At 43.3% G+C, this 27,771-nt stretch overlaps 1 protein-coding gene and 1 long non-coding RNA gene across 2 annotated transcripts in view; one reads left to right on the forward strand and one right to left on the reverse strand.

The window, feature by feature from the left end:
• Positions 1-6,071: 6,071 nt before the first annotated feature.
• VPS25 (vacuolar protein sorting 25 homolog) lies at positions 6,072-16,521 on the reverse strand. Its single transcript, XM_069953343.1, has 6 exons — positions 16,301-16,521; positions 15,236-15,381; positions 11,956-12,009; positions 10,265-10,353; positions 8,497-8,572; positions 6,072-6,630 (listed from the first exon to the last, which is right to left on the reverse strand). Exons 1-6 carry the CDS (start codon positions 16,345-16,347, stop codon positions 6,518-6,520), a joined length of 525 nt encoding a protein of 174 aa, XP_069809444.1. The 5' UTR covers positions 16,348-16,521; the 3' UTR covers positions 6,072-6,517.
• LOC138772735 (uncharacterized) overlaps positions 16,520-27,771 on the forward strand; it is a 117,535-nt gene continuing 106,283 nt past the window's right edge. Inside the window, exon 1 of the long non-coding RNA XR_011359815.1 lies at positions 16,520-16,642. This is a non-coding gene — a long non-coding RNA (uncharacterized lncRNA). The remainder of the gene's footprint in view (positions 16,643-27,771) is intronic.

The raw sequence follows: 27,771 nt of genomic DNA on the forward strand, positions 1-27,771 counted from the left end.
GACGTAGTTCGGTCGTTCTCAATACATACGAACGCAATAGCGAATAAATAGCGAAGAAAAAACGATCGCAATTACGATCATAAGTAACGATTATCGTTCCATGGAAATGGGTGAACGTTTTCAGGTCTTTCGCAATAGTGGTCGTTTGAGATCGTTAATCGTTAACGATTATGCAAACGATAATCGTCCGGTGGAATAGGGCCCTAATGCCCCTATTACACAAGTCGTTTGGAGGAGCAAACGAGCGCTATTAGCGCTCGTTTGCTCCTCGTTCCCCGCTCGCTGCCGCTGCTATTCGACGCGGCGTCAGCGAGCGGGTGAGTGCGGGAGGGGGCGGCAGGGAGCTGCTGGGGGGGCTGCCCGGGGGATTGCTGATCGTCCGGGCAGCCCATAGGATACAGCAGCGCTGCTGCCGATGCTCCTATTCAACGGAGCGACGGCAGCAGATCGCTGCTATATCAGTCGCTTGTTTTTCAACATGTTGAAAAACAAGCGACTGCGACGATCAGCCGACATGAACAATGTCGGCTGATCGTTGCACTCTATTCCACGGGACGAATATCGTTCGTAGCGGCCGATATCGGCCGAATACGAACGATATTGCTCCTCTAAACGACCCGTGGAATAGGGCCTTAAGTGTAGCACCTATTTAAGAAAACGTCTCTTCTTTATGAGATAACCCTTTAACCTCCAGTAAGTACTTATGCCGGCTATAATGGCTTTACCATTCCTAACTTGCAGCAGCTTATTCCAGCCGTCAGCACCTCGGGCAGTATTTACATCTGCAGGACATAGCATTGTCCTTAAAGATAACTATAGGTCTCTACTTTTGTGATAAGAAAATTTCCATTTATCTTCTGGGAGCCGATACAGCCCAATATAACAGTTCATAAAGTATACGAGGTCGAGGTTATGACAACACGGCATGTACACAATCTAGTGACGTCACGGCTGGCAGGACTGTGTTAGAAGGGACTCTCTAAGGCCTGGAAGATTACAGAGTTTCATGGTGCTGGTTCTCTCCAGACTGATCTTATTACAGATCTTGGCAGTCTCAAGGACTTTCCGAAAGTGATATCACACAAACGTCCTTTCCTTCCTAACACCTGTATGGCCTGAGAGGGTGCATTGTGCTTCTAATCAGACCTGGCACTAAGGGAAATATAGCACTGGCGGCCTTCCTCTCTGACGTCATGTGAGGAAAATGATTCCGGTACTCGCTCATTATATTTAACTGTTCCATGATATCAATTTAGCAGTATTGATCGGCTGGATAGCTGGACCCTTCTGGAACTAATTAAGACTATTAATTTATGTTCTCCCCACCATTGGGGTCAATGTTTCTTCATTAGGAGTAGAGATGAGCAAATCTGTTTTGTCTCACCCAAGTCAGTGGTGGCTGAAACTGTTTAAAGGGATTTTCTGAAATGGCCCCAGGGGTAGGGAACAGGAGAGAATATAGCCCGGGCTGTTCTTAAAGGGGACCTGTCACCCCAGCTGCCAGGGTGAAGCCCGCCCAAACCTCCAGTGGAGCCGTTTATACATATCCCCCTCTCAAAGTCCCAGTCCCGGACCCTGTCCCGTTGCCGAGAAATCCGTCGCAAGCCATGCGGTGCTCACCAGAGATGAGTCCGACGCCCATAGAGAATGACTGGAGCAGTCATTTAGGCTGGCCTGTTCCAATGGCCAGGTTCACATGCAGTATGACAGTTGCCGTTCTGTGACAGAACAACCGTCGTCTGTGAAGTTCATCCCGGCTGGTACTGCAGTAGCGGCCGGATGAACTTTATTTCTTTTTGATTGGAATGCGGGCAATTAACCATAGCTGCCGAAGCTGCACTTTACATTGTCTGCTCTGTCAGTCTTGTGCGGCCACTATTCAATGAATAGCGACCGCACAAAACTGACATGTCAGTTTTTCGTGCAGCCGCACGGAATCCCAGATGGAGTATATACAGCGTGTTTACACTCTGTAGACTTCAATGTGATCTGCAAATTCATTAAATAATGAATTTTAATGAATTTTTACATTGTGTGAACATAGCCTAATAGAGCAAGAAACAGGCTGCATACACTGTTATGTTGGTGCGCTGCACTGTTAGAGTAATAGTAGCTTTTGTTTACATGTAAATGAAGGCGTACACCAATTTACCGGCTCCTGATTAATGAATATTCAGCCGACACTCCACAGAGACATCCTTTCAGAGTGACAGCTGAATAGTCATTATCAGGAGTTCTGCTGGAGACAGCGGGCGGGTGAATCGGTGCACCGAGCGGTAAGGACCGCCCCCAGTGCACATTTACTCCATAAAACTGCAGTGCACAGACATCATAAAGGTCTGTGCGGCCCCCCTGTCAGCAGGTCACATAAACATGTAAAAGAGAGACACACACAAAAAAAAACCCATGAAAGGATAAACAGGCATATAAATTCTATGGACATCCCTCTCCCTTGCTAGGTAGCTCTGTTCCTTTCCACCACTAGCCACCAGGGACTGTAAAGAATTTGGATTCTAAATACAGCCATGAGCCTGTGGAATTCCGCCGGCTGTACGCGCGCCTTTCCGCCGGCTCCATAGACACCATTCTATGGGCCGGCTGATTCCGCATTCTGCCGAAAGAATTGACATGTTCTTTCGGCGAAATGCGGAATCAGCCGGCCCATAGAATGGTGTCTATGGAGCTGGCGGAAAGGCGCGCGTCCGTGAACGCATACAGCCGTCGGAGTTTATCCGAGAGAATTCCTCAATGTGAACCCACCCTAAAACTGGAGTCCATTGTTTTGCAATAAATCAGACAAACTAGATTAGACAACAAGGAGATGAAAGGAGAGAAGCCTCCGCTTCACAGAAGAATGCGATGTCACAGACCTCCATACAAGTGCACTTGACGGGGGTCCCAGCACTGCTCCAAGAGAAACAATCATGTGCAAATGTTCAAAGACCACCTGCTGGCAGAGTACTGGCTGTTTTACTTGGCTTAAAAATGACCATATCCGAACTATCTTTCCATGACCGTATAGTAAGGGGATTGTCACGTGTCGAGGAGAGATGAGCCCAACTGGAGCATGCTCGTGTCCCATCGTTCCATATTTGATTACCGGTGGCTGAAGAAGCTGGATGCAGCCCTAGGAAGTCCTGGAAAACATGGATACAGGCTATGGCCATGTTCACATGGCGTATAACATCGGCCGTTCTGTGACCCGGCCGGTGCTACTGAAGATCATCATCCCGGCCAGTACCGCAGTACCGGCTGAATGATCTTCATTTCAGGTGAATTCGGATGCGTTGCACACATCCCAATTTACCGCCGCACGCTACATTGTGTGAACTGACATGTTTTTTGTGGCTGCTATTCAATGAATAGCGGCCGCAGAAAACCGACATGTCTACTATGTGTATACGCTCTAGCCAGGATTCTATTAATTTCCGTACAACCTATGTTTTGTATAAATCATGCCTGTTGTTGCAAACTGCAACAACGGCCGTGATTTATACAAAACGTACATTGTGTGAACATAGCCTATGGCTGTATCTATGTTTTCCCGGACTCCCTAGGGCTGCATCCAACTTCTTCAGCCACCGGCAATCAAATACCGAACGATCGGACTTGAGGACGCCCGAGTTGCTCTCATCCCTAGTCAGTACATTTTTACATTGTTCGCCCATCATACTTTGTGGGAAACCACCCAAACAGAAGCTAAAAGACAGTCAACTGCTGTCTGGCCATGCTGGGAGTTGTAGTGTTGCAATAGCCGAGGAGCCACAGTTTGGAAACCAGTAGCATAAGTAAATTTTAGATATCTGTAAATGACAGTATACGTTTTATAAACACACATTACAGCTGTCACCATATTAACCCACTTTACTGACATCATAGCTTCTCCGATGAGACGTTTGGCTGCCTGGGAGAGCTTTGGGGACCTCCGGCGCAGACAGTGTACGTCACACTCCCGGGATCAGGTCACAGGTGAGTTAACTGTTTGTTTTTTTTCCCTTTAACTGCAGTTAACCCCTGCCTGCCCGCAGCAGGGCTCCAGCTAGTAGACCCTGCTGCGGTCAGGCAGGGGTTAACATTTTCCAGCGTATAAGGCGAACCCCTGACAATCTTCTTGAAAGTCAGGGGTCGTCTTATACGCCGGAAAATACAGTATGTTCTACTAACGGAAATAAAAGTTATGTCTTAAAGTGTATCTGTCGTTTCAAAAAAGTTGACACCAATAGAAACTTGTCAAAAGTTTTGATAGGTACAGGTCTGACCTGGACCAATCTCTTTTTTTTCTAAGGCCCCGTTCCCACTGAGCAAAGGTAGCGGAATTCCGCGACGGAATTGTCCGCCGCGGAATGCCGTTAGCCTCCCGCTCATAATGGGAGTCTATGGGAGGCGCGCGCTCCTGCTCTGTACGCGCTGAAGAATGAACATGTTCATTCTTCAGCGCGTACAGAGCAGGAGCGCGCGCCTCCCATAGACTCCCATTATGAGAGGGAGGCTAACGGCATTCCGCGGCGGACAATTCCGTCGCGGAATTCCGCTACCTTTGCTCAGTGGGAACGGGGCCTAACTCGGGGAGATGATGCGCTGCAGAACGGTCTTCTCAAAGCTCGTTCTCCCGATTGGTACGGGTCTAAGGACCGATTAAAACTTTTGACAAAGGCATTTTGCAATGACAGGTATACTTTAAGAAGTGACTGTGCTGGTGATTTCCTAAGTGAAGTAATAAGGTCAGATTGTGTGCTGGTATCTAGTTTGTTTGTTTTTCCCTATTCAAGGCATTTCAGCTGACAGACTCACATTCTATCCATATCATTGCTGGATTACATTACCAGGAGATACAAGGCAACCATAGGAGTTCAGCTGATCATGTGTCTCCACCTAGTGGCAGATCCTAATAGTTACAGTCTGGTAATTTTATGCTGATGAAGGTAATGTGTACCCTCCACAGATCACAATTATTTTTACTATCCGAGTGAAGCTTATTCTTCTCTGTGGATTGACTGTAGAAGGCCCAGTAAATCTAGCAGATGAGCGCTCATTTACATTATTGATTGGGCTCTATTGGCCTGTGTAATAGGACCCTTATGGTGCGTTTACACGGAATGATTATCGTTCGAATTTTCGCGATAACAATCGGATTTGAGCGATAATCGGCTCGTGTAAACACAGTGAACGATCAAGCGACGGACGATAAAACATTCATTGTGATCTTTCAACAAGTTCTCAAATTATCGTTGGTCGTTCACTGAAAATTCGCAGATCGCTTCGACTAAACAGTCTTTCACCGATTCACCCTATGTGTGAGATGAGCTTAAAACGATGGCAATAACTATTTTTTCAAACGATATATCATTCCGTCTAGTCACTGATCGTTATTCAAAAACACATTGTTACTTCGAAATTGTTAATCGTTTGATTGGGCGAATTATCGCTCCGTGTAAAAGGACCATTAGACATAGAGATGGGACAAGTGCATAATGTAGAGCGCCATTTATCGTTATGTAGTGTATATTGATACCAGAACACATCTATACTCCATGGATGTCCTTGCTATAAGCCATACAGCATGAGACAGCAGGTATAAAAATGTTTTTTTTTTTTTTTAATTTGAACGGGTTATATACAGTTCTAGCAGCTGATTTTGTGATGGGGTTGCAGTTTTATCTTACAAGCAAAATATATGTATGGCCTATTTTCCAGATAGGTCAGCAATGTCTAATCAGGGTCCAACGACCATCATTGCTGTGATGCACTTTCTGGGAGAAAGCAGCCATGTTTTTCTCTAAAGGATTGTCATACCCCACACAACCTGAGGACAGGGGTGGCGCTGTTTCAGCAGATTGTCGATCCATGTAATATGGCCCTTAGGGTCCATTTACACAGAAAGATTATCTGACAGATTAAGATTTGAAGCCAAAGCCAGAAACAGACTATAGACAGAGATCAGATCATAAAGGAAAGACTGAAATATCTCCTCTTTTCAAATGCATTCCTGGCTTTGGCTTCAAATCTTTGGCAGATAACCTTTCTGTGTAAATGAACCCTACTCTCCATTAAAACAAGTCATACCAGTCAGATGGGTGGATCCTGTTTATTATGTACATACAGAGTTATCAAGTGTGTCATCTTGCAGAAAGTGCAAGATATTACCCGTCAATCGCTGTATCTGTAACATACTTCACGGACAGAGATCAATCTGTAAGCAAAACTAAAATGACCGAGGGCTGATATTGGCAATTATTTATAACCGGATTTTTCTTTGATGCTCCTGGCATCTCACCATTTCCAAAAAGGAGTGTTACCAGATCACCGCCATACATACCCAGCTCACACCGAACGCACAGCAAAAATAGGAGCTCATAGGTTGGTGTAAACATCCACGGAGTATACCACTTATGAGGCTGTAACTTCCACCTTGTAATATACACAAATGTCCAGCAGGTGGCAGGAGAACACAATACCTTCCCGCTATAAAAGAGTTCTAGGTCCTTTCGGCAGTCGGACAGGACTGGGATTGTGATCATTAAAAGAACTTCACCCCCTTGCTGTCATTTAGTGTAATGATCTCAGCTTTGTGTTCTATCTGCAGGGCTTCCAGCGATCTGAGGAGCATGGCTTCATCCAACCCATGGAATTCTGGGAAATATTAAACATAGGGACAATCAGGATACATAAGCAGAATAGTAGCTTTCCCTTTAACCAAGATCATTCTACTGTCATATTAGAGTGGTTTGCTACTAAAGCTGCACTATTTTCCTTTCTTCTGTTAAATAACTACTGACTGCAGAATCTAAGGGGTTAAAGGGTATTCTGCTAAAACACTAGTTTTCATATGTTGCTGCCCATGATGAGACTAACAATTCCTTTCATACTTGTTATTATCTATTCAGTCTCCTTCCCGCAGTGCTGAGATGCTGCTTTCTGCTGAAGACACAAAAATCTGCGTATGAGCTTTTCTCTGTCTCTCCCTCCTCCCTTCTGAGACGGTCGTTGTAAACAAGTATGCAATGTTCTAAATTCTTTGTAAGGCCGGGAGGGTTAATCACAGTGAGCTTATCAATAAGTTGACCTCAGATTAACCCTACCAGCATTACAATGAAGTTACAATGTTGCAGGTAAAGCCTGCCAGGTTTACATCAGTCGTCTCAGAAGGGAGGGGGAGGAGGGAGAGACAGAGAGAAAATTTCACGCACAGATTTTTGTGTCTTCATTAGAAAGCAGCAGCTCAGAACTGGGGGAAAGAGACTGAATAGATAATAACAAGGATGGAATAAATTTTTAGTCTCACATTGGGCAGCAACATATCAAAACTTATGTTTGAGTGAAATACCCCTTTAAACTACTGGGGTCAGAGATGTCTCTGATCACAGCTGTGTATTACAGCCACAGTCCTGCTGGTGATTGCACAGGTGAAGTGACTCTGCCCATGTAAGTGTTCCAATGGTACAGTACAGGTTCTTAGAAGACTCTCATCTGTGTCAAACTATTACAGCATGGATTGTCAAGGGTTTAAAAATTAAAGGGTACTTTTATTTTAACTGGTGTCAGAAAGTTTTATAGATTTGTAAATGTCTTCTATTTAAAAATCTCCAGTCTTCCAATACTTATCAGCTGTTACATGTCCTGCAGGGAGTGGTGTATTCTTTTCAGTCTGACACGGTTCTCTCTGCTGCCACCTCTGTCCATGTCAGGAACTGTCCAGAGCAGCAGCATATCTCCATAGAAAAACTCTTTTTATTTTGACAGTTCCTGACATGGACAGAGGTGTAAGCAGATAGCACTGTGTCAGACTGGAAAGAATACACCACATGTAGCAGCTGATAAGTACTGGAAGACTGGAGATTTTTAAATAGAAGTAATTTACAAGTCTATATAAAACTTCCTGACACCAGTTGATTTGACAAAAAAAAAACATCTTCTCGGGAGTTCCCTTTTAAAGGCATTGCACAGGATCACTAAAAGAGTGCCACACCTCACCACAAGTTGTGTGTAATATTGCAGTTCAGCACTATTCATTTTGATAGACTGAAGCTGTAATACCACACACAACCCATAGACATGGTTTTTTCTTATCAGGTACAACACTTTTAATACCGGAATATACATATTCATGTATCCCAGGGAGCAATGCACCTAGGATTTCACTGCAATAAGCGCTTTAACCTGAAGCCGGCGGTTTCATCTTTGGCTGGTCTCCCTGAGATCAGCGATCTGTTTCTCTTTTGGCTTTACTAGATATTGCTCCCACCTAGCCAAAATCCTCCTCCACACTGATGAGGGGCAACACCCCAAAACACCTGTCTGTATTAAATATTTCTATCAATAATTTAATAGTTATGTCACATCTTTTGCCAGAAAGTTATATATCAATCCGCTCAGCTCCTTCTGCTCTATAACATGATGCTGATAGCTTAGGTAGCATTTCAGGGTAGCGTGTTCCCTTTAACTATCACCAAGTATAACAAATGGGAGCCATACAAAGTTTACGGCCATTCTCCTTACCTTCTCCTTCTGTGTCATCGCCACTGATCAACTCATAAAGTGTAAAGACGGAATTGGTCATCCCATTCTTTGAAACCTTGGTAAAAGCAGATTATGGAGCAGATATAAGGTATGCTTATAACAAACAATGGACATACAGGAATTACTTTAGGGTTGTGCTGTCATTTTTCTTATTTGGGGATGTAGAGTCTGCTCACTCATCAAAAATATCAACTCCAATAGACAGTAAGAGGGTGCAGCGTATAGGGTATGTATGGTACAGGCTGTGCTTGGTTCTGCAGTGTATAGGGTATGTATGGTAGAGGATGTGTTTGGTACTGCAGTATATAGGATATGTATGGTACAGGCTGTGCTTGGTACTGCAGTGTATAGGATCTGTATGGTACAGGCTGTGCTTGGTACTGCAGCGTATAGGATATATATGGTAGAGGCTGTGGTTGGTACTGCAGCATATAGGATATGTATGGTAGAGGGTGTGCTTGGTACTGCAGTGTATAGGATATGTATGGTAGAGGATGTGCTTGGTACTGCAGCATATAGGATATGTATGGTAGAGGGTGTGCTTGGTACTGCAGTGTATAGGATATGTATGGTACAGGCTGTGCTTGGTATTGGAGTATATGGGATATGTAAGGTACAGGCTGTGCTTGGTACTGCAGTATATAGGATATGTATGGTACAGGCTGTGCTTGGTATTGGAGTATATGGGATATGTATGGTACAGGCTGTGCTTGGTTCTGCAGTGTATAGGGTATGTATGGTAGAGGCTGTGCTTGGTACTGCAGCGTATAGGATATGTATGGTAGAGGATGTGCTTGGTACAGCAGCATATAGGATATGTATGGTAGAGGCTGTGCTTGGTACTGCAGCGTATAGGATATGTATGGTAGAGGATATGCTTGGTACTGCAGCATATAGGATATGTATGGTACAGTCGGTGCTTGGTACTGCAGCATATAGGATATGTATGGTAGAGGGTGTGCTTGGTACTGCAGCGTATAGGATATATATGGTACAGGCTGTGCTTGGTACTGCAGTGTATAGGATATGTATGGTAGAGGATGTGCTTGGTACTGCAGTGTATAGGATATGTATGGTAGAGGATGTGCTTGGTACTGCAGCATATAGGATATGTATGGTAGAGGCTGTGCTTGGTATTGGAGTATATAGGATATGTATAGTAGAGGCTGTGCTTGGTACTGCAGCGTATAGGATATGTATGGTAGAGGATGTGCTTGGTACTGCAGCATATAGGATATGTATGGTAGAGGCTGTGCTTGGTATTGAAGTATATGGGATATGTATGGTAGAGGATATGCTTGGTATTGAAGTATATGGGATATGTATGGTAGAGGGTGTGCTTGGTATTGAAGTATATGGGATATGTATGGTAGAGGGTGTGCTTGGTATTGAAGTATATGGGATATGTATGGTAGAGGGTGTGCTTGGTATTGAAGTATATGGGATATGTATGGTAGAGGGTGTGCTTGGTACTGCAGCATATAGGATACAGGCTGTGCTCCTTTCTATAAGTCTTGGCTAAAAAATACTGATTAAAATACTGTGTGAAGCCAACCTTAATATGCACATTTGGCCAAACTGGATGCAGGGTTACTGAGGATGATGTGGTTATTCAGCCACCAGCTGCTGATATCCCTGACGGCTACAGAATATGCTGGTGGTAGAATAAGTCGCTGTCAGCTGTATAGTGCACTGGTATATAATGAACACTTGCAACGTAAAGAGGAAGAACATGCTGTGTACTCACCCATTGGTAAATCACTTTTCCCCACTCATCTGGTCTTCTCCACATTATTAGGAATCTGGTTTTGTTTTTATCCAACCATTCTAGGTTACCTACAATGTATACAGTAATATGATAAGCCCGCAGCTCCTATATGGCCTTACAACGGAATACACTAACTGAATGACTAATACAGACTACCTTATAATCCAATATAATCTAACTCTATAAGATATAAACACCAAAGAAAGATAAGCAGAGTGTATAGGGAGAGATACGTCACTGTAGCGGGGCAGGGGAGCTGCCCCATGCCTCTTTAAAGGGGTACTCTGGTGAAATTTTATTTTATTTTTTTTTCAAATCTACTGGTGTCAGAAAGTTATACAGATTTGTAATTTACTTCTAATTAAAAAATCTCCAGTACTTATCAGCTGCTGTATGTCCTGCAGAAAGTGATGTATTCTTTCCAGTCTGACACAGTGTTCTCTGCTGCCACCTCTGTCCATGTCAGGAACTGTCCTGAGACGGAGAGGTTTTCTATAGGGATTTGCTACTTCTCTGGACAGTTCCTGACAAGGACAGAGGTGGCAGCAGAGAGCACTGTGTCAGACTGGACAGTATACACCCCATTCTGCAGGACATACAGCAGCTGATAAGTACTGGAACACTGGAGATAATTAGAAGTAAATTACTAATCTATGTAACTTTCTAAAACCAGTGGAAAGAAAATTTCCACCAAACTACCCCTTTAAGGTACATTCATATGTACTGTATTGAAGCGTATTTCATACTGCAAGTATACTTACCATACCCAGGTCCAGCAGCTTTTTAAAAAACATTGGGGAGATTTATCAAACATGGTGTAAAGTAAAACTGGCTCAGTTGCCCCTAGTAACCAATCAGATTCCACCTTTCATTCCTCACAGACTCTTTGGAAAATGAAAGGTGGAATCTGATTGGTTGCTAGGGGCAACTGAGCTAGTTTCACTTTACACCATGTTTCATAAATCTCCATTTCTCAGAAATGCCTGTGTGTTTCAGAGCTAATCATAGCACGCCGATGCCCCCCACTGCACGCCGATGCCCCCCTAGTCTGAGCAGCATAAAACAAGTGGCTGGTTCCCCTTAAGGGTGGCTTCACACGTACCAGATTCACAGCAGATTTTACACTTCAAATTTTCAATGGGGCTACATTCCCACAGCAGAATTTTCATTCCGCTGCGAGTATTTAACCCGGCCCCTTTAACCCCCTGCCACCCGCAAGATTACATTACCTGCTCGGCCCTGCGGCTGCACGTGGGGCTCCCGCTCAGCAAATCAGTGCACGACCCCGCCGCAGACACCGATTGGCTGAGCGGGACCAATGGGAGCCTCACATGCAGCCGCAGCGGGTTATGTATGTTGGGTGCGGCGAGGGGTTAAAGGGGCCGGGTTACATACTCACAGTGGATTGAAAATGTGTGTGTAAAGCTACCCTAAAAATAATAGGGGAGATTTATCAAAAAAGGTGTAAAGTGAAACTGGCCCAGTTGCCCCTAGCAACCAATCAGATTCCACCTTTCATTCCTCACAGACTCTTTGGAAAATGAAAGGTGGAATCTGATTGGTCGCTAGGGGCAACTGAGCCAGTTTCACTTTACACCATGTTTGATAAATCTCCCTCCATAAGTTTCTAACTATAGTGGACTGTGTCATAGAAGGAGGAATAAACAGACCTTTTTTCCTGAGTTCCTCTAGGACCACCTGCACAGATTCCAAGGACAGCTTTCCTGGTCATTGTCAAGGGCAAATCAGTGCTATACTTCACTTTTTAGATTGTGTCGGTGTAGTGAAAAGACAAGACATGCTGTTTATATAAAAGCAATGAACTGTCTGAAGAGAGAACATAGATCTAAACTTCACTAAGGTATTCATTTATGGAAGAATGAAGCTTGCTGTACACTGGGGTGTGTCTTACAAACATGGGAGAAGTCTTTTAAAGGGAAACTTTAAAGGGGCGGTGAGGATGACAATACGTTTCGTACCTTCATCCTCTTCACTATTAGCAGTATAATCCTCATGTTAATTAGGCAGTTTGGTGCCATGGGGGCCGGACTACAGTTCCCAGGCTTGACTGGTTTGCTGGTAATCATCGGGAGGGGCGGGCAGTCCCACCCCCACTGCACCAAAACACCTAATTAGCATGAGGAATAAATTGCTAATAGCAGAGGATGAAGGTAAGAGACTTACCCTCATCCACAGTGCCCTGGGCACTATAGGGAGAAATCAGCAGGTTAGATACTTCTACTTTTCCTATACAGCGATACCTTGGTTTAAGAGTAACTTGGTTTAAGAGCATTTTGGTTTGAGAGCTCACAGTTTTTCAAAATTGTGACTTGGTTTAGAAGCATTGCTTTGGTGTAAGAGCTCCCTGTACTGGGTGGGAGGGGGAGTGGAAAAGGGGCATGGTCTGCATAGCGTCTTCTACAGCTCTGTACTCTGACCCAGGAAGTCTCCCTCACCTTCCAAATCATAGCAGATCCATTTCAGGCTGGGGCTTGCATCAGGGGAAAGGACTGTGGAGGTAATCTCTTCATAGCTGTAACCCCTCTCTCCCCAGACAGAGAGTGCTGCATGTATTTGCCCACATCTGCCCTGCTCATTCCTTAATGCTCCCTGCAGTCTCTGTCAGTCAGTGTTTCCCATCCTCTCCATTACTGTACAGTAACTTATAATATCACATATTCTGCTGTTTCTGAATGTTTGTTTCATCTGTTTTACATGTTATTCAGAATAATAAATAATTATTTTTGGGGTGTGGAACCAATTGTCTGTATTTCTATGATTGCTTATGGGAAAATTTGCTTTGGTTTAAGAGTGGATTTGGATTACAAGCGCGGCCCCGGAACGAATTATGCTCGTAATTCAAGGCACCACTGTAATTTCAAGCTACTAAATGTGACAGACTTGACCAATGATGAGGCTTCTTCCTCTTCGCCATTACCACTGTGACGATACAGCTCAGTCATGTGACCAGCGTTTCAGATAAATATTACAGTGGTACCTCTGTTCTCGAACTTAATTGGTTCCGGAAGGCAGTCTGAGAAGCGGGCAATGTCTTCCCATAGGAAATAATGTAAATGTGTTTGATTGGTTCCAGCACCGACCAATAATTACCTACAGTACCCAAATATTACATTGTACAGTGCCTAGTGTAATCTCTACAGTACATTACAGAGCGGCACTATATACTGTACAGGACATTACAGAGCGGCACTATATACTGTACAGGACATTACAGAGCGGCACTATATACTGTACAGGACATTACAGAGCGGCACTATATACTGTACAGGACATTACAGAGCAGCCCTATATACTGTACAGGACATTACAGAACAGCACTATATACTGTACAGTACATTACAGAACAGCACTATATACTGTACAGGACATTACAGAGCGGCACTATATACTGTACAGGACATTACAGAGCGGCACTATATACTGCACAGGACATTACAGAGCGGCACTACATACTGTACAGGACATTACAGAACGGCACTATATACTGTACAGGACATTACAGAGCGGCACTATATACTGTACAGGACATTACAGAGCGGCACTATATACTGTACAGGACATTACAGAACAGCACTATATACTGTACAGGACATTACAGAGCGGCACTATATACTGTACAAGACATTACAGAACAGCACTATATACTGTACAGGACATTACAGAGCAGCACTATATACTGTACAGGACATTACAGAGCAGCATTATATACTGTACAGGACATTACAGAGCGGCACTATATACTGTACAGGACATTACAGAGCGGCACTATATACTGTACAGGACATTACAGAGCGGCACTATATACTGCACAGGACATTACAGAGCGGCACTACATACTGTACAGGACATTACAGAACGGCACTATATACTGTACAGGACATTACAGAGCGGCACTATATACTGTACAGGACATTACAGAGCGGCACTATATACTGTACAGGACATTCCAGAACAGCACTATATACTGTACAGGACATTACAGAGCGGCACTATATACTGTACAGGACATTACAGAACAGCACTATATACTGTACAGGACATTACAGAGCGGCACTATATACTGTACAGGACATTACAGAGCAGCATTATATACTGTACAGGACATTACAGAGCAGCACTATATACTGTACAGGACATTACAGAGCAGCACTATATACTGTACAGGACATTACAGAGCAGCATTATATACTGTACAGGACATTACAGAGCGGCACTATATACTGTACAGGACATTACAGAGCAGCACTATATACTGTACAGGACATTACAAAGCAGCACTATATACTGTACAGGACAGTCTTCACTGGCTTCTCTGTAATGAAGACGTGTTTGCCTGATAATGCACAGATAAGAAGTCAGGGGGGGAGGCTGGGAGATTGCTTCTTAAGTACAGAAGGAGGCTTTTTTGGCTGATGAAACCTATTACAGAGTTTCTTAAAATCGCTTATTCTACGGATTTCTGCAATAAAAAAAAAAGCATGACAGTTGCGCTTTAAAGTGAATGTACAATCAGGTGTATCTTTTTTTTTTTTTTTACCTTAGCCACTCAGCGCTGGTGCAGGCATCCCTTTTATGAATCGCCTCCTGGTTCCCGCGCACCATCTCGGCACGGAGCACTGGAGGCAGGCAAGCCACCAGCCAGTATGACCATATCCCCTCCCCAGCTCCATTCATTGTTATGGAGGAACGTCACAGAGGGGGTTCTGTCACACTGGGGGGTTGTGGGCCTGACTCCAGTGCTCCAAGCCAAGATGGTGCTCTAGGAAATACTGGTGCAAAGCATTTCAAAAAAAGGACCATGCCAATCTGCTAATGCAAAAAAAAAAAAAAAAAAAAAGCAATGTACATGATGGTACATTCACTTTAAGTTGTTAAAGCTTCCCTTTAAGAATCCCTTACATGGGCTCCTGTCAAAATTAAAAAGGATACTTTGTATTTTCTTGTTGTTGAACAATGGACTTTCCTGTATTTCCATTACATTCATAGTGTATAACTTGTTATGGCGGCAGTAAGACAAGACTAGTGAACTCCATGCTGAAAGCTGCTTCTGTCGGGTGTCAACATTAGGCTGTAACCTGCAAAGTAAAGATACAGATTAGGAGCCACTCATGTATAGTCATTGTCATTGACAAAAAAAAAAAAAAAAAACATAACGCACCAAGTAGGAGTTGTTGGAAGCAAGTTATACATTCTATATATGTGACTGCGATAAAGACAGATTGCAAAATTAGGCTATGTTCACACTACGTATGAGACCTGCCGGGTCACGGAACGGCCGGTCTCAGCCCGGATCAAGGTTATGTTCTACCCCGCAAAACTACGGCCGTAGTTTTACGTAGTGTGAACATAGCCTTAAGTTTATTGAGCAAAGTTGTAAAACTAAAGAAGAGTCTAGGCACATTGGGCACCTCTAGCCTGGGTACAAATAACATATGGCTGGGTACAGGGGGATACAGGTTCTGTATGGCATCCTGGGGTCACGCAATTTGCAATCATGAAAGAACGTCCATCAGAGCTTGACTTCTTGTCACAGCCGCGTTATATTGCAGGTCACAATGAGACCATATAGACATTAGATGTGATGTCACAATCATCACGTTACATTACTAAAGCTTCCATTGCTGAAACTCTTACTTGATTCATTGTTGCTGAGACGCAATACCACAAGCTGCCCATGCACCGGAGTGGCGCTGTTCTTAACCCCCCATAGAGATATAACAGTCCACTATAATATTGAGTCCCCCTTTAAATCTGCAGCCATGACACAGTAATAATGTAAAAATCACTATATAACAGCAGCCTGATCTCTAATACACGCTACAAAGTGTGGAGAACAGAGCCAGCAACTAAAGTGTTAAACCTCACTCCACTTCCTTGTTTCTAGCGGAACTCTTTAGCGAAGCACAGCTATTACAAGGTGGTGCCCTGGCCTAAATCTTCCCCGGGTGACAAAGCAACACATTCACCCGCTATAATAATACGAGGAGCTCTCACGTGTAGAACGGGGGAAAGTTGTACTGCCAAGGCCACTCGAACCCCATCTCTGCGGCGCCACTAGAAATCTCTTCCGGGCAGGAACAGGAGACGCAGCGGATAGAAGGTTCCTGGTTCCGAATCGCTACGCGCCAGCTGATTGGTGGAGAGCAGTTGAGGGGCGGAGCTGTTTGGGGGGAAGGAGGGAATAGTTGGTTGGCTTGGTAACAGGGATGTGAGGCGAGGGCGGAAACCGCCTGCTCCTTACTGCGTGTCCGCGTTATATAACGAGTGTACACGAGTGGGGAATAACCGTGCGGCAATAGAGTTATTTACTGAAGTCCCATGTAGCCATATCCTGAGGTGAAGTCACACATTGCGGTTATCATCTGTGCCATAGGGCTAAGTTCACATGCTGCAGAGTTTGAACACGGTTATGCGGTTGTGAATTCGCCCATGGGGAACCTCATGTTTTTTTTTACTGTAGAAACTCATGATTTTTGCATTAAACCATGCAGTCTCTTACAAAGTAGATGTAGCACTTTAAGGAGCCCAATTTTAAGCATATTCAATGGGTAAAAATTATTAAAAGATCACCTGAAGAATGATAGGGGAACTATCAGCAGGTTAGACAGCTATAACTTGCTGATAGTTCCCTATAGTGCAGTAGGCGCCGAGGATGCAGGTATGTCTCTTACCTTCATCTTTGGCGCCATTCCTGGGCAGTTTTAGGGCCGATTCACATGGAGCAAAAGCGTCGGAACGCTGCCTGCCGCAGTGTGACTGACTGTCTCTATGGGAGGGCTCACGCACCTCTACCTCCGTCACCCTCTGCTCAAAAAATTGGCATGTCAATTCCTTGAGCTGAGGCGCACGAGCCCTCCCATAGAGACACTGAGGCAGGTGGGACTCTCCGCCACGGAATTCCACCGCTTTTGCTCCGTGTGAACTGGCCCTTAACGTATTGATCCGTACAGTAAGGACGTGCTAGATTGGTGCACGTTTACTGGACCTATTACACGGCCTGATAATCGTTTAGTGAGGGCTGCAGGGACATCGTTACTGATGTCCTTGCAGCCCTTGTTTAAACACCATACATTACCTACACATGTTGCAGGTCTTCTCCTGCGCTCCTTCTTCCTCCCGGTTCGCACACAGCAGCAGCTTCGGAACGGCCTGTCTGACAGACCGCTCAGCCAATCACTGTCCGCGGTGGTCCTAGCCAGTGATTGGCTGAGCGGTCTGTCAGCTCAGACAGGCCGTTCCGAAGCTGCTGCTGCACGCGAGATCGGGAGGAAGAAGGAGCACAGGAGAAGTATGGTGCTTGTAAAATCGTCGGTCGCCCACCGCGCATTGCTATTCCACGCAGCGATTTGTGTCTATGATTTCAGGTTTGAACCTAAATAAACATTCAGCCGATGACACGATCATCGGCTGATCCTTGTCTCTATTCCATGGAGCGTTAATCGTCCGATTATCGCTCCGTAGAATAGGCCCCTAAAGCCGTGCTCCAAACGCAACAGCAACCTGCAAGTGCAAGTGGTTCCCAGCAATGTGGGGATGATTGACAGGCAGTAAGACGCAACCTGTCCACCATCATTGCAGGCAGAGAGCCGTGACTAGTCAAGGACGGCTCCCCGCCTATATGACTAGTTACCGCCCCTCTCCCAACCTCGCACTTTATATCATCAATAATAATCATCTTTTTTGCCCCCTTTATAAATCTGCTGCAGGGGCGCCTGGTATGTTTTGGGGAGCTGCACAGTAGATCTCTACTGTGCTTCTGGGAACTAAATTAGCACAATCGTGCTGATTGGTTCCCTTTAACGAAGGTGGAAATATGCTTTTCCAATAAATGTTTTAAAGTCGCATGAACCAAATTAAAACAGAGGCAGGTAGGAAGTTGCGAGAACATAATAAACAAAGTATAGTTACCCATCCCTGTGCCCTCACAGCACTGCTTAAATATTTCGGACAGCCCCCGGCTTCCTGAAGCACCTGCTGCTGCAATGTGAAGTACTCTGTTGATGGGCTGCCCGCTCAGCCAATCGGTGACTGCAGCCCCTTGTAATCAAGCACTGATCCCATGAATCAATGCAGTATGTATATACTGCATTGCTCTCTAAGAGAGATGAGTAGAGTTTTATTAAAAGTCTCCCAGGGGGACTTCAAATCACTGTGTAAAAGGGAAAAAAAAGACAAACATATCATTACTACACCTAAAGATCATACAGGAAACGCATGGACAATAAAACCAGTGAAAAGGTGTCCACAGCCTTTTTTAGGTGTGTGTGGTCACTGTAGTTGAATTGACCCATGTGATTTATAACATATTTGTCAATCACTTCATTTATTAAAAATGATTAATTTCAACAGAAAAAAATGCCACTAAATGCCATTAAAATATATTGATATTAGCCATAGTGAGATGTGCGGGCGATAGCAATATATTTTACCGCCTGCACAAAACATAAGATAAGCTGAAGTTCCTGTGTTAAAGGAAGCCTGTCACCCCAGCTGTTGGGGTAAAGCCTGCCCGACCCACCGTCAGAAGCCGTGCGAGCACTCACCAGAGATGAGTCCGACGCCCATAGAGAATGACTGCTGCAGCTCAGGCCTCACCCCGACAGCCGGGGTGACAGGTTCCCTTTAAGGCCCTTTTACACAGGCTGATAATTATCAGCCGAGTGAGCATTTCTAGCAATGCTCCTTGCCAATAATTAGCTCGTGCAACGGCCTTAAGGCAGAGCGCAATGCAAGCTGTGGCAAACTGATTTACTAGGTCACAACCCTTGCCACGCATTTCAATAGGTGACCTCGACCATCATCACAAGAAGGAGAAAAAAGAACTGGAAAGTATTTTCACACTGCCGACAATAGTACAGAATACAGAACTGATCAGGCGCAGTCTCAGGCTATGTTCACACGACATATGTTGTGTATAAATCACGGCCGTTGTTGCAAATTATACAAAACACACGTTCTATTGTAACGAATGAAATCCCGGCTGGAGTGTAAACACATAGTATACGCTCTGGCCGGGATTCCATCTGGCTGCAAGAAAAACTGACATGTCAGTTTTCTGCAGCCGCTTTTTATTGAATAGCGGTCACAGAGAACCCCTGATCACACAATCGAGCAAGCGGCTCTGTTCATCTTTACATCATTTAATCTGACATGTTTGCTATATTCCTAAAAGTCAGTGTGATTACAACGATATCCAATTTAACTTTTATTTTATTTTACTACTTTTTAAAATAAATAAATGTGTTTTAAATTGCTCTTATCCTCATTTTTATCTGCACATTTTTAGCACCATAAGGCCATGTTCACATGGCATAAGACACCGACCATTCTGTGTCCCGGCCGGGTCAGAGAAGATCACACGGCCGGTTATGCAGTACCGGCCCAATGATCTTCATTTCTGATGAATTTGGATGCGGGCAAACAGCATTCCCTGTGTGCGCCTGCATCTCAATTTGCCGCTGCAAATTGTACTTATTTATTTATTTATATGTACTTCACTTGCTTATATACAACTTTTTGATCACTTTGTATAACATTTTTTTCTGAAAGTTATGTGACTAAAAAATCTGCAATTTTGTACTTGTGATAATAGGATAATTTATTAGTTTGGGCAATTCCGCAAATGCAGATACCAAATATATCCAATAATATGCTTATAAAAATCAATGCAGTACATTTGATCAATGTTCTCTGCACTCGCAGGTAGCCGATCCCCCAAAATAAACCACCAATTAAAGGGGTAGTGCGGCGGTAAAGAATTATTCACAGAATAACACACATTACAAAGTTATACAACTTTGTAATGTATGTTATGTCTGTGAATGGCCCCCTTCCCCGTGTCCCACCACCCCCACCTGTGTACCTGGAAGTGTGGTGCGCTATACATACCTGTCACGTGCCGACACCCGTCTCCGATCTTCAGTCAGTGACGTCTTCTTCGGACGGACGGCGAACAGCTCCGACTGTCCCGAATGCCGCCCGCCCTTTGCAGCGTCATCCGATGCTCAGCCGCGATTGGCTGAGCACAGTTATGCTCAGCCAATCGTGGCTGAGCATCGGATGAACCGCTACCTCATGGATCCTTGAGAGGTTGATTGCAATTACTGAATACAAAGCCAGGAATGGACTTTAACCCCTAGGCAACCCTGGACATACCTGTACGACCAGGGCCGCCCACAGGTGTTTAGAGCGGGGCCGCACGGCGACCCCTCTCTAAACCGCCGCGGTCCCTGGTACCCCATGTAGCCCGGGGCCGCTGATCGCCGTGCCCGCTAATTAGATAATCGGATGCAGCTGTCAAAGATGACAGCTGCATTCGATTACCTGATGCAGCCGTTTACTGGTGTCTAGTGGCGGAGATGGCCCCCCGGGACGAGTGCAATCGAGTGCCTATCTTATTGATCTATGCTGTATTACTATACAGCATAGATCTCAATGAGAGATCAGTGTACTTATACTAGAAGTCCCCCAGGGAGAATAACCCTAACCCCAGGGGGGCTTCTAGTATAAGTGTAAAAGATTTAAAAAAAAAAAGTGTCATTAATAATAAAAAGCCCCCTCCCCTAATAAAAGTGAGAATCACCCCCCTTTTCCCATGTTATAAATAAAAATAAATAAACATGTTTGCTATCGCCGCGTGTGTAATCACCCGAACTATTAATTTATCACATTACCGATCACGGTAATTGGCGCAAGCGCAAAAAAATCCCAAAGTGCAAAAATGCACTTTTTGGTCGCATCAAATCCAGAAAAATTGTAATAAAAAGCGATCAAAAAGTCGCATATGCGCAATCAAGGTACCGATAGAAAGAACACATCATGGCGCAATAAATGACACCTCACACAGCCCCATAGACCAAAGGATAAAAGTGCTATAAGCCTGGGAATGGAGCGATTTTAAGGAACATATATTTGTTAACAATGGTTTGATTTTTTTACAAGCCATCAGATAATATAAAAGTTATACATGTTACATATCGTTGTAATCGTAACGACTTGAGGAACATATATAACAAGTCAGTTTTACCCCAGGGCGAACGGAGTAAAAAAAAACAACCTCCAAATAAAAGAAATGCGGGTTTTTTTCACCACACATTGAATTTTTTTCTGGATTCGCAGTGTACTTTATGCAAAAATTCAGCCTGTCATTGCAAAGTACAATTAGAGACGCAAAAAAATAAGGGCTCATGTGGGTTTCTAGGTGGAAAAATGCAAGTGCTATGGCCTTTTAAACACAAGGAGGAAAAACCGAAAACGCAAAAACTAAAAGTGGCCCCAACCTTAAAGGGTTAAAGGGAACTTGTTAACAGTTTCATGCATGCTTTTTTAACATAGGTATACATCTCATGGTTTAGCACACATGCGTCTGTCACAATTTAGTACCCAGCCCAAGCGATCAAGCCAGGAGAAATTATGGCCTTTAAGCACAAGGAGGGAAAAACGAAAACGCAAAAATTGAAATTAGCCCGGTTTTCTAAGGGTTAAAAGAGAAGACTCATGCTGCGTTTACATGGAACGATTATCGTGCGAATTTGCACGATAACGATCGCACTTGAGAGATAATCATTCCGTGTAAACAGTGAACGATCAAGCGATGAGCGAAAAATTTTACAACATGTTCTTAAATCGTCGTTTGCAAAAAATTCGCAGATCGTTCCATGTAAACAGTCTTTCACCGATTCACCCTATGTGTGAGATAGATTTAAGCGATCGTAAAACGATCGCAATGCGATTTTTCTATACAATATATCGTTCCTTCTAAACACTGATCGTTCTAAAAAACACATCGTTCTTTCGTACGATCGGGCGAATTATCGTTCCGTGTAAACGCAGCATCAGTCTTCAATTTATAATTTGTTCCCAACTTTGTATTCAGTAATTGTAATTAAAAACCTGAATATGTGAACACACCCTTAGTGAATTGGGAATATCAATTTGGAGTGATAATCCTGGAGATGTTGGAGTATATAAATAACTATAGATTTTGTCCTCTTTTGCCGGTAGAACATATACATTTTTGAAACAAGCTGTAAATAGAAAATAAATGACTGCACACATATGTCAGCCGCTTTTGCATTCAATTCAATAACCTATGGGGAATAGTTCTACATAACTGTTACCAATCTTTAAAGAAATCCAGTCTAGTTGTGGCCAGAAATATCAAGCACATATATGTCACTGTCACGCAACACAACCAGCTATTGTGCAGCAGCTCTCACCGCTGCCTTGGTTCATATATAGTTCTAACCCCAGCACTGCTTCATTAACCTCTTCAAGACCGAGCCCATTGATGCACAGATGTACGGGTCAAATTAATGCAGTAACGTTCCCCGCCTTCTAAGAGCCATAACGCTTTTATTTTTCCACCTACAAGACTAGTTGGGCGTAATTTTTTGCGCCATGATCTCTAGTTTTTATTAATATCATATTGGTGTGAAAGAAAATTTTTGATCGCTTTTTATTACTTACTTTTTCTGAATATAATTTAAAAAAAACAGCAATCCTGGTGTTTTGTATTATAAGGTTTTTTATAAATACTTTTGAAAACTTTTTTTTTCAGTTACACTTTTTTTTAAACACTTCATAGATCACCCATGCGACAGGACAGAGGTCAGTGGCTTACCCCTACCCATCGGTACAAGCGATCAGGACGCGGGGGTCCTGATCAGTCAGTGACAGGAGCTTGTTCTGTCACTGAGTACCTTAAACGCCACGATCGCTATTGATTGCGGCGTTTAAGGGGTTAATGACAAGCAGCTGCGGGGTCCTTGGCTCCCCGGACACTGATGTCGGCAGGACCGCTCTTACTGCAGCGGTCCTGCACACATCAAAAGCCCCTGAAGTCAGGAACATGCATATACGTTCCTGTGTGCAGCAGGAACGTATATCTACGTATTGCTGACAAGAAGGGGTTAAAGGGGAACTCCATAATAAAGAAATCATTTTTTTATATATATTATAACATAACATAAGCTAAGTTAGACAAATGTACACTTATTATAGGAAATGCACATATAGTACAAAAAAAAAAGCGACAGCCCAGGTGTATGTACCTGAAGTGTCCAGCAGGGGGCGCAGTATATGCAGACATTACATGGTATAAATAACTGGGGCCTTTCCTGTGCTTTAGGCAAAAAATTTAGCTACCTGTTGGACACTTCAGGTAAATACACCCAGGTCATGATGTCACCTTTTGTAAGAGAAATTGAAGCCTGCGTGAACTACTAAATTGAGGGAAATAGCATTATATGTGCATTTCCCATAATTAGTGTACATTAGGAATTTGTCTCACTTTGCTTATGTAATAAAATAATTTAAATTTTTTTTTGCTGGAGTTGTCTTTTAATTATTCAGTAGCCTTTGCATTTCTCATAGGGATTTAACTGGCTATATTCTTCCCATTGCCATGTAAATTCCAGAGTAAGAAATTAATAAAAAGTTTGTTGCCATTTGAAACATTTTTCCTAAACTGTGAGTGAGTCATGAATGGACTTTATTAAGATATTTCTTCTGTGTTTTCTTGAAAGGTTTCACCAGTTTCCTATGATTTACTAGGTAGGATTTTTCTGCTGAGAAAACAGTAACAGATGGGAACAAGATGCAGAGCAGGGAACTTTTTTCTAATATGACATTGTGATTAGTTCACCTTAGTTACCACCAGGGGGCAGTAGTTTCTAAATTTAGTGTCAAGTCTGGTAAGTAAGAAAAATGCAATGGAAGGAAACAGCAGGAGCTGAGTAGTAGCCTGTTACATTAACCCTTTAAGGATGGAGCCAGTTTTCATTTTTGTGCTTTCGTTTTTCCCTGCTCGTGTTTAAAAGGCCATAGCGCTTGAATTTTTTTTACCTACAGACCCACATGAGCCCTTATTTTTTGCGACACCAATTATACTTTGCAATTACAGACTTAATTTTTCCATTGCAGCAACGGCCGTACTTTTACGCTGTGTGAACATAGTCTAAAATTGCTCTATTCCCATCCTTATAACGCTTATATTGTTTGGTATATGGGTGTGTGAGGTGTCATTTTTTTGCGCCATGATGTGGTCTTTCTATTAACGCCCTAATTGCATATATGGAACTTTTTGATTGCTTTTTATTAAATTTTTTCTGGATTTGATGTAAACAAAAATTCGCACTTTGGTCATTTTTTGCTCTTACGCCGTTTACTGTGCGAGATCAGGAATGTGATAATTTAAGGCTGCATTCACACGTTCAGTGTTTTTCCCGGTCCGTGATTGTGGTCCGGCAGCTACCTCCGTGATCCGTGCAAAACAGTCCGTTTTTCATCCGTTTTTTTTTATCCGTGCCCGGTTTTTTTTATGTGTCTGTGTTAAAGCATTTTAAATTACATTGATTACATCACATCCATGTTTTTCACGGATGAACACGGATGTCACATCCCTGTACATCCGTGAAAAACACGGATCTCATTGACTTCTATGGGGAATCCTTTTCGTGAAATCATGGAACATCTGAATAGCCCAATAGAAATCAATGGGCTGTAAAATTGTCCGTGAGCACGGACAACTTCCCGGAACGTGTGAATGCAGCCTAATAGTCCGGGCGATTTTGCATATGGTGTTACCAAATATGTTATTTATTTATAAAATGAGAAAGGGGGGGGGGGTGATTTAAACTTTTATTAGGGGAGGGGTTTTTTATTAATAAAAAAAAGCTTTATTTTCTTTTACATACTTTTAATAGAAGTCCCCCTGGGGGACTAATACAACTACACTGATCTATCAAAGAGATCAGTGTAGTATACATAATACAGCACTGATCCATCAGTAGCAGACCAGATACAATAATTGCCGAGCAAGGCCAGGATCAGCGTCATTCCGATACTGAGCCCTGGCTGGCTCAGTAGAAGGGATCTCCCCTCTGCGATTGCTTTGCGGCAGGGGGTCCTCCACTAGACACCAGGAAGGGGGACAATCACTATTTAAATGCAGCTGTCAATTTTGACAGCTGCAATTAAATAGCTAATTAGCCAGGAGCGGCGATCGGCTGCGTCAGCTAATACACCCGGTCCCCAGCTGCACATAGCAACCGGGGACCGCACGCTGCAGAGAGGGCTCACACCGGGAGCCAACTCTGTTTACCATTAACGGCCGTAGGACGAGTATACTCATCCTGCGTTGTTAAGAGGTTAAACCACTTCATGAGTGTAAATAATAAATTTTGGGCCTTTAGAAATGAAAATTAAAGCTTATGATACAGTATGTAAGAATATACAGAAACACTTTGGAAGGAATTTATAATCTGTTTTCCCAAGACTGCACATTCCGCCACCTTCACTTGTCAAACAGTGTATCATAAATTGTAATTTTTTTTGGCATAAGGTAGATAATATGCCAACTATTAAATGGAGAGGAGCTGTGCAAAAGTTTTAAAACTTTCAAAAAAGTTATATAATAAATGTATTTAAATAGCCAAGGCTTCTTTATAGGAGAAAAAAAAAATTGATTAGCACGGCAGAGTCGCAAATAAAACAAAGCAAATGCTTGATAAGTATGTTAAAGCGGTAGTGCGGCGCTAAACATTTATTCACAAAATAACACACATTACAAAGTTATACAACTTTGTAATGTGTGTTATGTAAGTGAATGGCTCCCTTCCCCGTGTTCCCCCCACCCACGCTAGACCCGGAAGTGTGGTGCATTATACTTACCACATTCGTTATGCTCAGCCAATCGCAGCTGAGCAGCTGATGACGCGGCAGAAGGGGGCCGGCATGAGGGACGGCTGTAGTGGTCTGGTCGGCCTCCCGAAGATTATGTCATTGTCACAAGATAGCGGCTGGGGGTCGACACGAATGCGGTAAGTATAATGCACCACACTTCCGGGCCTAGCGTGGGTGGGGGGAAACACGGGGAAGGGGGCCATTCACATACATAACACACATTACAAAGTTGTATAACTTTGTAATGTGTGTTATTTTGCGAATAAATGTTTAGCGCCGCACTACACCTTTGAAACCTTTTAACAATGGGTACTCCAAAGACAGAAAAATATTTTTCAATTTATCTGGTGTCAGAAAGTTATACAATTGTGTAATTTACTTCAGTTTAAAAATCTCAAGTCTTCCATTACTTACCAGCTGCTGTGTGTCCTGCAGGAAGTGTTTTTTTTCTTTCCAGCCTGACACAGTGCTCTCTGCTGCCATCTCTGTCCATGTCAGGAACTGTGCAGAGCAGGAGAGGTTTTCTATGGGGATTTGTTACTACTCTGAACAGTTCCTGATATGGACAGAGGTGGCAGCAGAGAGCGCTGTGTCAGACTGGAAAGAATACACCACTTCCTGCAGGATATACAGTAGCTGATAAGTACTGAAAGACTTGAGTTTTTTTTATACCCCTTTAATGGTGCGTTCACACCTACAGGATCTGCAGCTGATTTTCTGCAGCAGATTTCATTTAAATAACTGAACACAGCATCAAATCTGCTGCAGATCTGCTGCAGATCCTGTAGGTGTGAACGCACCCTAAGAGAGAAAAAGTGCAAAAAAGCTTGGTTAATTCCCTTCTTTGTTTTCATTTCTGCATACATCATCTACTAACATCTTTTTCCATTCAAAGCAGTCTCCATTTCTCTTCAAGTATAACTGCTAAAAATTTACTTTATTTTATGTTATTCCCTGTCTCCTATTGAAGAAGAGTTTTTAAGGGTTTTTTTTTTACGCAGAAATCTGCACCAAAAACCACATGGTTATTAGACATGTGAATGCAACTCAAAGCTTCAGACCCTTCAGGGTATGTACACACTACGGAACTGCGACGAGCAGGGGTGCGAGCTGCGGAATCCGCAACATACCCTTGTCCTTCAGGTATCTTTGGGAACAGTTTTAGGTTTCCATTAGTTGCTTTGCTGTCTACAGGTTTACAGCATTAGTTCATCCCATACAATATCTAATTTAATAGGATATACATTTATAAGTATATTTCCTAACAATTCTCTATCCATTGGGAACTACATTTGGCGTATGTAGTCATTGAAATAAGAGACGTTCAATTAGAAAGAACATTCCTTTTAGGAAGCTCTCCAATTATAATAATATTGTTTTATACAAGACTGCATTTGTGAAGTATCTGATGGGAATTCGGTTGTTTTTCTTCTGCAATTCTGAGAATGTTGTCCTGAAGACGTCTCTTCTGATGGATGTCACGAATGAATATGTAAAGAGAGATGTCAAGCGCTGGGTTGTTAAAATGGGAATTTGCTATTTACCCACTAGTATAACTCTAAGGCAAATTGAAGGTTTTAATTATGCAGGAGATTTTCAAAGCTTACAAAAACATGTCTGCTTTCTTCCAGAAACAGCACCACATCTGTCCAAGATTAAACAGTTCCTCTATCTATACTCATTGGTGGGTCAGATTGTGGGAGACAAACCTTTTTTTTTGTTGTTTACTAGCCCTCCATGGCTGCCATCAGTGATGAGCTCTCAGGGTGCCTTCACACGTA

The sequence above is a fragment of the Dendropsophus ebraccatus genome, chromosome 14 (genome assembly GCF_027789765.1).
Source record: "Dendropsophus ebraccatus isolate aDenEbr1 chromosome 14, aDenEbr1.pat, whole genome shotgun sequence".
Classification (NCBI taxonomy): Eukaryota; Metazoa; Chordata; class Amphibia; order Anura; family Hylidae; genus Dendropsophus; species Dendropsophus ebraccatus.